The sequence below is a fragment of the Dama dama genome, chromosome 9 (genome assembly GCF_033118175.1).
Source record: "Dama dama isolate Ldn47 chromosome 9, ASM3311817v1, whole genome shotgun sequence".
In the NCBI taxonomy this organism is placed as follows: Eukaryota; Metazoa; Chordata; class Mammalia; order Artiodactyla; family Cervidae; genus Dama; species Dama dama.
The window spans coordinates 21953750-21966096 of record NC_083689.1 but is presented as its reverse complement, the minus strand read 5'-3'; the positions used below and the strand labels follow the sequence as shown (position 1 = coordinate 21966096).

The 12347-nt window shown below is 54.3% G+C and overlaps 1 protein-coding gene across 5 annotated transcripts in view; it reads right to left on the bottom strand.

Moving 5' to 3' along the window:
* The window catches only part of RANBP3 (RAN binding protein 3), a 51182-nt gene that overhangs the window by 23494 nt on the left and 15341 nt on the right, over nt 1–12347 (bottom strand). For 3 of the 5 annotated variants that reach the window (XM_061150580.1, XM_061150581.1, XM_061150582.1), the window contains exons 2-3: nt 8453–8508; nt 3187–3375 (exon numbers count right to left, since the gene is read on the bottom strand). In XM_061150580.1, the coding sequence (XP_061006563.1) occupies nt 3187–3375; nt 8453–8508 (245 nt within the window). The remainder of the gene's footprint in view (nt 1–3186; nt 3376–8452; nt 8509–12347) is intronic. The other 2 variants (XM_061150583.1, XM_061150584.1) reach the window with 1 other exon arrangement.

Below are 12347 nucleotides of genomic sequence, written 5' to 3'. Positions count from 1 at the left end.
GGGCACCCTGACTGCACACTTCACAATGGCCGTGGGTCCCACATCAGTGGGTGGGGTGGGCAGGGTAGCCCACCCTCTGAGAACACACTAGAACCCTGGGGAGAAGCAGCTGGTCCTGTGAAGGGCATACGTCCCTGTCACCAAGCACAAGACCGGAGGGAAGACCTGACCCAGGACAGGGCCACAGGACCAGGAAGCTCCTGTCCTTTGCGTAAAGGCTGAATCCATGACAGTTACTAGTATTCAGTTTACTGAGGCTTGCACCCTCCCCAGACAGGGCTTTTGTGAGGCTTCCTGGCATGGGTGGCCTTGAGGGTACAAGGGCGCCAGGCCAGGAGGCGGGGAGGGAGCAGGAAGCTGTGTCAAAGAAACTGAGACACAGACAGACGGGCAGTGAGCAGGAGTGAGCGGCGCTACCTTCTTGGCCTCCCGGAAAAGATGAGAAATCAAGACCATGTCAGGGACATTCCTTCCAGGAAATACCAGCTGGCCTGCTGGGGACTCAGTGATCCCCACCTGGATGGACCCCCATCTGGACAGTCCAGCTACAAAGTCCGCTGCTGTGACTGCAGGAAAACGGACACCTGGATGAAGATCCACTTGAGGGAGGCCCCTGCTGAGGCAGCCTCACCTTCATGTGGACCACAGGCCCACTCACCACGGTTTATCCTTTGACTCAGGGAACCAGCTCAGAGATTTTTACCAAAAAGGCAGACACTGAAAAAAAAGAGAAAATGAGGTAGCCTCCAAAGATGTGACTGCTGGGCAGGGGCGGACGAGTGGTAAACCCCTTGCACATGTCAGAGGATGGGCAGGGGGAGCGGACCGGCCAGGAGACTTGGTCCGGACTCTCGGTTTCCCAGTGGGGCTCGTAACATGTTTCAGGCTCGGTAGTGCCTTGGCTCAGGACTTCAGTTGACAGACTTCAGCCAGGCTCGGGGTGAGCACTGGGAACACTTTCTCCGGTCAAATGGAAAACTTAATCTGGATGTGGTTTGGTGTCCCTCAAGCTGCCTTATTGAGAGCCAGGAGGTCTGATATAAGGAGACTGTTTCCTGGTCCTGGGGCTTCAGTGGCCAGAGCTCTGATGAGACGGAAAGATGATGAGGGTCCTTTATAGGCAACAATTCAGTGTGCGATATATCGAAGCTTTACAATCCCCCAGAGGATCGTGGAATGAAGAACAGACTGAACGTGAGGGATGAGCCCTGTCAGGTTACATGTGGGTGGGTGTTTCCTGAACTCCAGAGTGAGACAGAGTGAGCGCCAAATCTGCTCTGAAGCAAGAGCAGCTAGTCCAAGTTCGCCATAGAAACATCTCAGCCCAGGAAGTAGCTGGGATCGGGGTCTATCCACATCCTAATTGACCTAAAAAACAAACTTCACTGTGTCTTAGTGCCCAAAAAGCAGAAAAAGCCCCGGATGGCTGAGAGCTGTCACAAATGGTGTGAGGGCGGCACTGCTGGGACTTCTGATGGAACCAGGGATGCCCACAGTTACCCATGTTAAAACCACACAGGGTATGCACGGGTGTGTGTCACAGGCATGGCCCTGTCCATGAAGCTGGCACATTCAGAAACAACCCCCCTCCACCCCAGGCCCTCTCCCACAGCAACATAACAACCATCTTCATCGCCCTCGACCTTGCATCTTCCAGTCTGGGCACTGCTTGCATTTCTCAGAATTAGAGCTTCTGACCCACAGTCCACAAGAACTGAGAAGCTGAGTTCTGTTGACCAGGCCTTGGAAATCAGCGTCTGGACTGGCCACAGAAGAAGGCGAGGCTCTGCCTCACAGGCATTAGCAGAAAGGGGTCTGAATGAGCCTGGCTTCTGGAAGGGCCGCTGCCATGATACCACCTCTACCGTTTGCCACCCTCCACAGAAAACCTTCGACCTCTGCAGATGGAGGTTCTCAGTAAATTGCGCTCTTCAACCCGGACAGCAGCGGAGGGGCCCCGTTTCCTGGGCAGATCCTCACAAAGACCACCTGTTCTCAGGGAACTGGGAACACGTGCCTGCTGTCACCCGACTCAGGAGAAGGTTCCAGCAGCTGCTCTTGCTCAACCCAGAAAATGACTGCCTCTGAATTCCTGCTCTCGGCTCTCAGGTGGGGACCTCAGATTGGAATCTTTCCTGGGTTTCCTTCCCTCAAGCCCCCTTTCAGGCCACGAAGGACAGCCCCCAACAGGGACAGACTGGTTCTTCTTTTCCCACCACACACTGATTCCTCTAAATGTTAAGATTTGGCTCCAGCCTCACTTGGCTGAACATCACTTCTTTCTGCGAATCCCAGGGTCTGGTGGCTCTAGCTGAATTTCAATGGTTTCCTCAAGGACATGGGAGACTGGCGCTGTGACACGAGGAACCGCTAAAGGTGGGGGAGAGGGCTGGGGCTGTGACGCCTGGGTGCCATGTGGTGGGGTGGGATCCTGTTTTCTTGAGTCACTTTTCCCTGAAGTGAGAACGGGGGGCTCTGCCACTAGGTACCGAGAGGATGAAGCTTTCAATCCTGAATGGAGGATAATGTTTACCTTTCCCGATTTATCAAACTCCAAAAACTCCAGACATTTCTTGTTCTGGAGAGTTCACAGTCTTCTCCACCTATAATCTTCCAAAGCCTTCTGAATACAAAGAAAAAGGGCTCAGGGGGCTCCCTCCGATTCAAAGGAAGCGGCTCTTCTTCCTGCTTTGATTGAAGACAAGCAGTTCACAGCCCAACCACAGTCTAGACACAACCAGTCTTGCAAAGCAACAGGCATTAGACACCTTTTCCTACAGATCAAGGAAGCTGGAGCCTTTTGTGTTTCTAAGATACTGAACTTGAAAGCCCGAATTCAGGGAGAGACGGAAAAATGGAAAGAGGGAGAAGGGGCTGAATTGGAGGTGGAGAGTTCTACCCTGATCCTCAACTCCTCTTCTGACCCCTTGCTTCTTTCAATAACAGGATTAGCTTCAGGCTATGGATAAATGTTCCCCTGACTAGAAAAATCTCAGTGTAGAAGGGGACTTGCTCCTTCCTGACTTTTTGGCAGCAGGAATTAAAGGGCACTGAAGAGAGCCCTGTCATCTTTTCAGTTATTGCCAGTTGCTGACGACCCGGGGTCTGGATGCAAGGGCCGAGAGGGAGGGGCCGGTCTGGGTTGGGAGCCCGGGGCTGGGGGATGCCAGGGGGAGGCGGACTTACCCCTGCCAGTTCTCGTGGAAAAGGAAGAAGCTGGGCTTCGGGCGCGCGGGCCAAAGCGCTAGCGGGGGCAGGAAGCTCTAGGGCATGCTCACCAGCTGACTCGGGCTGACCCGTGCCATGGTGGGGGGCCTCAGCCTCCCCCCGAGGCTCCTCTCCCGAATCCGACAAGTCTTTTTGCTCTGCAGAGGACTGGGAGCAAAAAAGACAATTTTCCTTCAATGTAAACAAAGCCTGCAATGCGGGGCAGGGGAGGGGGTGGGATTCAAAGGTTGAGCATCTCCTGACGCTCCTGCCCGGGACGGATGTCGGGCCAAGAGAGCCGGCCCTCCACGCTGTCAGAAGGGCGGTGAACATGGGCTGGCTGTTGTCAGACTTGGCACTTCCTAAGGTGTCCAGGAAGTCGGACCCAGGTTTTGAAAACTGGCAGGTGGCCTCTGCGGCATGCTGCTCCTCTGCTGGTGGCAGTCAAGAGGAAACGGTCTTGGTGACCAAACTGCCCCTGGGGTTAGTAAGCCCAAACTCAGACAGACTCAGGAAGGGGGCGAGTGCCAGCAACGTGTCTGGCCACTGGGGCTGGGGCTTCAGCAGGAGCTGCAGCCCCGGCAGCACCTCCCATCTGTGCCCATGAACCCGAGAGGAAGGGAACGCAGCCCTGCTCAGTGAGTGCAAGTGTGGGGGACCCAGCAAGCTGGCAGAGACATAGCGACCCGGCTTTATATCAGCGGGCAGGTGGGTAGAGGTCTGGCTGAAGGAGGGAGCCCTTTGGCCTAGGAGTCTCCTGGGCCAGGGCTTATCTAGAAAACAGCCAGAGTAAGGGGAAGCTGGAATCCTTTGAGGCGGTTTTTGGGGTTCAGGAGGGGCTTCCATGGAAGTGGCTTGTTGCAAAGCTGGTGGCCTGGATCCAACAGGTGGGCTCCAGTCCCCAAACCTCCCACCTGGCATCATCCACCACAGGCTTCTCTCACTGTGAACTGAATGACCATGGGGCCACCCTGTCTCCCTGTAGACGCAGCCACATTCCTCCTGCCTGTGAAGTGACTGAACCCTCTTTAGACAAGACTTGGGACTATTTTTAAATGTGTGAGCCTGCTGGATGAAAGCAACTACATAAAAGATTTAAGAGAACGGTTCAAACACTCTTGGAAAAGCAAAAGCCACAGGACGTTAACACATCCACATGTCTAAAGGTCACCAAAATGGACTCTTCTTTGTAGGGAGATCCGCAGATGGAAAGGCCTCCCTTCCCAGGCCGCTCTTCAAACCTGTGCTGGGTGCCGAGGCGGCCCCACAGCTGCCTCTGCTGCTTTACGGGCAGAGACTGAACACCCAGCCAGAGGAAGTGAACCCAGAGCTCCAGGGGAAACTGTCCATCTGTATTCAGAACAACCAGGATTTTTAAAACAATCCCCACTTTTCGAACAGAGAAGTTCAAATGCCCTTGCAGCATGGCAGAGATGAAGTCTACATCAGAGAAACAAAAAGAAATACAAATGCCATCCCAGCGTTTTCTCCTAGGGTCTTGAGTATTTCTGCTGGACAAGGAAAGTAAGCTCTAAAGAAACAAGACAGAGCCTGTAGGTTTTCAACATGTTTGTTAAAGTCAGACATTGGGATTTTGGCAGCCTTTAACATCATCCTAAAATATATGTGGCTGACAAAAAGCCACACACACAGAACACGCTTGTTACACAGAGTAAGCTCCCAGCGTTGTCAGTGACACTCTGCTTTCTGCCCAACAGCAGACTGCTGTTGTAACTGCTTTTTGTCTTTTTACTGAACTGCTTTTTGTCTTTACTCTGCCAGGGCAACCCCAAAGTCTTCTGCCTTCAGATTAACAAATATTTGGAAGATAAAGTAAATGAAAGGAACATTCAGTTATCACAAACACTGTAACAACCCACAGAAGGAGATTCAAATTCTCTTCCTGTTTAAAAGAAAAAAACTGTCTCCATTCAAGGCAGTTAAGAAGGTTTCATTTTTGCCCCTAAAACACAAATGCATGGAAACGCAAGCATCTTGTAAAGAGCGCCATCTTGAGGAAGCTCGGGCATAGGGAAGCGACAGGAAAGGCTCTTGGCGCTTGGTCTGGGTTTTGGCATCAAGACTGCAGTTCCAGCTGCCCGAGGCTCTAACATAGAACGATGGGAGGATCTGAGGACTCTTCCCAAGACCCAGGGATGCCACCGGCAGGCCACCGATCTGTGGTTTGCTGTGAAGGCAACTTGAACCCTGTCTACGGGACAGAGAGAAAATCCTAGGTGGTTTTGTCACCAAACCAGCACCAAAAATGCCTGGGCTGGGAGCCTAACTTTCTTCTTCTCAGTTTCAAATCTTTTATCTCGATCATGATTTGGTAATAACAGCTGGGCCTCTGAAGGGGGCTGGGGGCTCCTGGAGCACATCCCGTGGGTGCACTGGTGGTTTAGGGATTACCCACTGAAAGACGGGAGTAGGCCCCACAGCTGACAATGGGGCTCCTTGGTCTCTGTGGATCCAAAAGTAGCTCAGAAAACAGCTGTGTGGGTGACACTTAGGACCATTTCCATGTGGACTGAACATATTACAGGATGTTTCTGAATTAATGATCACTTTCTCAGGCGTGACCATGGCACTGGGGAATTCCGAGGAGACAACTGTCTTTAAGGGAGAACCGTCGGGGGCACAACTTACAGTTGAGTGTTTCTAGCATTTATGATAAAGATGTTAACAGTGAAGCCCACCCAAGGTGGCTTCCCAGGGGTCCACGGTACCATTCTTTTAATTTCTCTGAGGACTTGAAAAAAAATTTCAAAACAGAAAGTTGAAAAAGGGCAAAAAAGCTCACTTGGAAAAAAACAGCAGCAGCCTGTTGTTTCCCAACCGTGTGGTGTGAGCAGGGAGGACTGGGGCAGCGGCAAGACGGGGAAACAGGGAGGGCCCCAGAAACGCGCAGTGCCTGCTCCCTGCAGACCCACCTAACCATCGCCTGCCCTGGCCCGGGGCTACACAGACACCAAGCCAGCTATCCGGGCCTCTCCGCATCCTTCCCGCCTGATGCCTGAGCAGTCACAAGCAGCAGAGAAAGGAGGAGGCCCCGTGTCTACTGGGCAGCCACCCACTCGGCAGCTCAGAGATGGGTCTTGATGAACACACAGGCTCCCCCAGCCTCTGCTGCAGAGGTTTTCCACGCCCTTCCAGTGATCTTGTCACACAAGCATGACAGCAGCGGAGAGCCGGACTCTGAAGAGCTGGCGGTCAGCTATTTTTAGAAGCCCATTTAGAGCTGGCACCGAGCCACTATTCAGATGTGCATGTTTTCAGGAGGATGAGCATCCTGCTGGTGACTCTTCAGGTTCAACCTCACCCTGCTCACCTAACTAGTATCAACCTTCTAAAGGTAATGAGTGTAACTCGGCCTTTGAATGGACAAAGCAACAGAGCCACCTCAACCATGAAAACAGTACTGAAGTAAGAATTAGTAATTTTAAAAGCATTTTAAATTCAGCCGAATAAACATTATATTTTAGTGTTTCATCCTGCTGATTGTTGGAAAGTCTTCAGAATTATCTATTTCAATTACTTGTTTCAAATCTGGGCTGGCAACTTTTTTCTGTAAAGGGCCAGATGCTAAATATGTTTGACTTTGCAGGCTGCCTGGTCTCAGTCCGAACTCCTTCATGCTGCAGTTGACAGTGAGAGAGCAGCCACAGCTCCCGGTACACATGGGGCGGGGCTGTGCGCCAATATTTTTTTATTAACAAAAAGCTGTGGCAGCCCTTAGTTTGTTGATAATCTAGAAGTGGTTCAAAAGAGAATCACAGTAAAATTCAAAATTCTAGAAAGTCCCGATTTTATGGAAAACCTGAGTAAAATAAGTGACTTTCATATCTGAAGCAGAAACCAAACACATTTACTTCTAAAAGCCAGAAGAAACACATCAGCCCCTTCACAGAGGCTGAACTTCCAAAGGACAAATGATAAAAGCATGAGAAACTAAACTGTATGTATCGGTCAGCACCCAATGGGGAGGAGGCAGCAGAGGCTGATGGACCTAGAAAACATGACCCAGGAAACAGAAGCAAAAAGGGAAGAACCTTTTCTTGTGTTTTCTGATTCCTCAGCAGAAGAACTGACAATGGGAAAGATTAATGCAAGAACAAGCCCAGCAGATAACACAGAAAACATCCTGCAAGGGGGTGTGGGTGGGTGGGGGGCCTCAGGGCAGCCGCTGCTCCTCCCCACCCCTGCCCCACACACTAGCAACTTTCCCTACAGCCCTTGAACGCTGCACCGCTCAGAAGGAGAAGACTGGCCTCTTCTCAGACCATGGGGCAGGGTCTACAGGCAGCGACTTGGCTGCCAGCAGCCCCTAAGCTCAGAGTCAGTCACCTTCAGGAGGACCCACCTGGTCTGTGGGTCATGAGTCCAGAGCCGAGGGGCCCCTCAGAGGCTGTCCTCACTAACAAGATTTCAGAATCACACAGATTTCAGAATACTGGTGTCAATGCAGTGCAGGGGTCACTCTTAGACCTTGCCGTGGTCATGACATCACACCTGCTGTCCCCGGGCAGGAGGACAGGCACTGTCCATGTTTTTTTGACAAATAGGGGGAGTCCCCATATACACTTGGGTCACCACAGAACACTGACTAACTGGAGACACAACCCCGACCTTCCACACTGGCCCATCAGGGAGGGACGCGGCCTGATGACTTCACCGTGAACGACCACACAGGACAAGGACCACACACGGGAAGGCACCGCCCTGCCCTCCAGGCGCGTGAGCTCCTTACTGTGAATTTGGCGAAGTATCTCCAACAACAGAGCAAACCAGACATGTAAAGCAACCTTTAAGGACAGGTAGTGAATACATGATGCAAGCCTGCTGCCAATTATTCTAAGTGCACTTAAGCCAAGTTGGTTGGGGCCAAAAACTCCCCTAAAAACATTAAAGGTCCTGTTTTTCCTTACTCAGCACTGCTCCCTCTCCTCCCCTCTCCGCCCACCTTCCGTCCCTTCTACCAGGTTCCCTGACGCACAGCCGTACTTCTACAGCAACTAAGATGGAATCGCGCTCTCTCTGTTTTTTAAAGCAGAGTCTCTGAGCCCTGTCCATGCACCCTCTGTTAACCTTGGGCCGTGGTAAACCTAAGGCCACTGGGCCTTCTTCTCCGAGCCCCATGGCGGCGCTGCGACCTTCGGGGGAAGAGTCCTGGGGGAGGCGGTGGGGAAGAGTCCTGGGGGAGGCGGTGGGGAAGAGGGGATGGGAGAACATACCGGCCCCTTACCTTTTGTCCTTTCTCCTTCTGAAACACAAAGACGGGCGGAGCAATGGCAGGCTTTTCTGCAAAAAGAAAAATCGGTGTTTTTTCCCCCCAACATTATATTCATACAGTAAACACAGCTACATTTGTTTGTGATAAGTTAAAAACAAAACACAAATCCAATATAAAATTAGTAACTCGAATGACCATCAGATCGCCTAGAAAATAGTTTCTTGATATAAATGTGCAAAGTGTTCAGCGTGTTAAGCTATGTGTATCTTTCTGTGTGCATGTACACACCAATAAACGGTTTCGAGACTGGCTTAGAATGGCCATGTCACTGGGAAGTCCCTAGGTTTAAAATGTTTATGTTTTCAAATCTGCAGGCCAGCTGGGGCCGGGGCAACCCATCTACAACCTCTGCCCACGAGGCACACGCTCTTTGGAGGACTACTCTGCTCAAGTCAGCTCTGCGTTCCACCTGGGTGTCTAAGTGAGTGCCTGTTAGGAAAAAAGTGGAGTTGTGAGGATTGAGAAGTCCATCTTGCACAGCTGCTGCTGAAAGGAGAAACCCTCTGGGACACTGTCATTGGACCAGAAGACAGTTGCTGCCGGTCATCCTCAGTCAACACCACTGGTCTTCCGTCCGAGGGGCCGTGTCCCTGGCCCTCTGCCACCCGCCGGAGCGGCCACCCGCCTCACATCTGGGGCCCGAGCCCTGTGGGCGTGCCCAGGGCCACCCTCAGCATTCAAAGCCTGGAGGGGCGGCATGGATGGGAAGCGGGGGCAGGGGGGTGTTGTTCTGAACTTGGGGCGCATCTGCACAGCCCTTCCCCTGCCTGAGTCCTGGGTGAACCGGCACAGCTTTCACCTGGCAGGACGGGTACGCGGTTCGCAGGCCACGAGAGCACTCGCGGGCATCTGGTCGGGGGGGAGGATCTGGGGCATCTTTGGAGAGGAGGCTGTGCTGAAGCCTCAGCAGAGGAGCCCGGAATGGAGGGACAGGTGTGAAGGCGGCTCCTGAGGTGACAGGCAGCCTGAGGGGCAGATGGTGGCGATGGAAGGATGTGGGGCAGTTGTGAAGGGGGGCGGGGGAGGAAAGCAGAGAGACCAGAGTGTGGGGAAGGGGGTGATGGAGACCACCCAGATTAAAGAAGAGGGGGCGGGGACGAGGCGCGGGGAGCAAAGGGACAAGACTGAGATGGTCACAGGACACCGTCCCATCCCCACCCCGAAAACTCCCACACCACAGAGGAGCAGGACAGACGCCCACCTGCACTCTGGGACCACTGCCCACTGATGGAGACCGCTGCCTCGCTCTGTGGCACCGAGTCAGATTCACCACGACAACCCTCACCAGGCACAGCCCACGCCGCCACCACTGGGGTGCGTGACCGCTCAGAGACTGCAGTGCACATGGCCAGGGAGTGGGGGGCGGGGGAGGGTCTCCAGCACAGATGTGGAGCTCCACAAACCCAGGTGAACGGAGAAGAATGGACGCGCCCGACTGCTGGGCAGTAAGTGACAGTGAAGGTGAGCTGCAGGGAGTCTGGGGACAGCAGCAGCTCTTCCACACACACACACACGTCTACCATGGGAAGGCCAGACACCTGCCATGGCCCCTGCATCGAGGGCTGCGGGCCCGGGCCCCAGCCTTACTTCTGCATTCCACTCCAGGCCAGCTGCAACGCTGGGGGCACGCAGGAAGGAGCTGGGATCAGCCCAGGGCCCACTTCCTACACCCCTGGCTCCAGGCCGGAGGAGGAGAGTGCTGTTTGCCCTGGCCCCAGGGGACAGCAGGCATGGGAGTGAGGCCAGATTGCAGGCAGCCGACAACAATCTGGTCCAGGACTTTCGCTGGAGCTGCTGGGGAGAGGGCCCCCTCGCTCTGCTGGGGCTGTTAAGCTGGTGGGAGAGGACCCCAGGGCTGCCAGCGGCTGAGAGTTGCCACAAGGGGAGCTGGAGCTGAGCCAATGCAGCTGGGAGCAAAGCTGGGGGTGGAGAAGAAAGCGGAGCCCGGGGGGCTGGGCTGGAGGCCCCCAGTCAGCAGGCCCAAAACTAACCCCACCTCCCACTCTGACTCTTCAGTTAAGCTAGCAAATGTTGACTTTTGCTTAAGCCAGCCTGAGCTTGATTTCTGCCCCTGGTCTCTAAGCACCTCTGGCCTGAAAGGGGAGGCCTAGCCACGGCAGACTTCACTACACACACACAGTCGCCTGGAGCAGAAACCCAGGACGGGCCTCCCAGGGACGACAGGATGCCTGCTTGCTCTTCACAGTGGCAACACCACCTGATACACCGTGTGTGCGTGTGCGGGCATGCAGGGTTAGGGTCTGTGGGCCCTAGTAAGACACAAACTCAATGAGATGGGACGCCTTGCCTTGCTCCCCTCCTGTCCCAAAGCCTGAGAACAGCCCTGGGCACCCTGAAGGGACTCAACAAGTACCTGAGGGAGCGACGAGTAAGGGGAGGGGCACTGAGAAAATGAATGCCGTGCTGGGCTGCGAGGGGGGCCTGAGATGGGGAAGCAGCATGCAGACGGCCGAGGAAGAGCTCCTGGTGCTGTGACTAAAGGCCCACGGCAGGGGCTGCCCGGGGACCGCCGGGGTGGGGTGGGAACAGAACTAGTTTTGGCAGGAGGCTGCCTGTGGTTCACAGGGCCTGCCTCTTGCCTTCTGGAGCAGCTGGGGGCAGAGGGCAGCGAGGGGTACACAGGGGTCTGGGCTCTGTGAGTGAATCCACCCTCCTCACCTCCACGGTTGCGGCTGAGACCTCCCGTCTTTCCCTGCTTCTACCCTCACCCCTTGGGGTGGCCGCCAAAACCACTGGTGTGAAACTCACGCTTACAACCTGGCAACATCCTCCCCAACTAGAAGCACAGGCCCTCTGAACAGGCCAGCCCCGCCGACCACGACTGGGAACTGACGAGCCCCTGGCCCCCCGTGCCCCACGCTCCTGTCACTTTGGGGCTTTCACCCGGCTTACTTCCTCTGCCTGGAAGACAGTCTCGCCTTCTCTTCCTCAGGTACAGACACTGCTTCCCCCGGGAAGCTTCCAGTTTGAACTGGGCTCCTGAGGTCTGCTCTGCTTATATCTGCATGGGTGACACCAAGGCTGCATGTCAGGGAGTCCGAGGGACCACAGACAGCCCCAGAAGAGCTCTGTGCACCCCGTCAGCCGGTGCGTGAAGGGTGAGAACTGTCTGCAGTGTCTGCACTGAAGCCCCTCTGCCCTTCTCCATGTGGGAGCACCAGCCACATGCAATCACATAAGCAGACGAAGCCGTTGCTCTGTGCGTGGCACCATGGGAAGAACGAGGACGAGGAGGCTGGGGGCAGAGAGCGTCAGGGGAAAACGTCTCCTGGAAGCGAGGGTGTGTGTGTGTGAGCACTGCTGTGTCCACCTCTGCTTGTTCAGAGCCAAACGCAGGCTCACACACGACACGTGATCAATACATAGTTACGAACTGAGTGAAACGCGGCCACTGGGCCAGGGAGGCCCCCCTGGATGGCAGGTTTGGCAGTCATGAACTCAGTCAGTTCTCTATCATAAAGACAGAGTACCAGAGCCACGCGAGTTTCGTTTCTGCTCACCCACTTTAGGGCCCCAAGTCTGTAACCTGTAGATCAGTCCTGACTCCACGACAACACACACGTGCCCCCGTCCAGGCAGCCTGGTCTTTAACTGACCCACGTCACCACTTGTGCCGTCACCGCATGAGCACCATCACACAGGAAACTGAAATCCAAGTGTGGGGAAGGAATGAGGACAATGGCAACGAGGCTCCTAAGACATGCCTGAGACCCCAGCCCAGCTCTGCTTTCACAAGTGAACTTCCAGATGTGTAAGCTGGATTTAGAAAACACAGAGGAACCTAAGAACAAACTGCCAACATTCGTTGGATCATAGAAAGCTACGG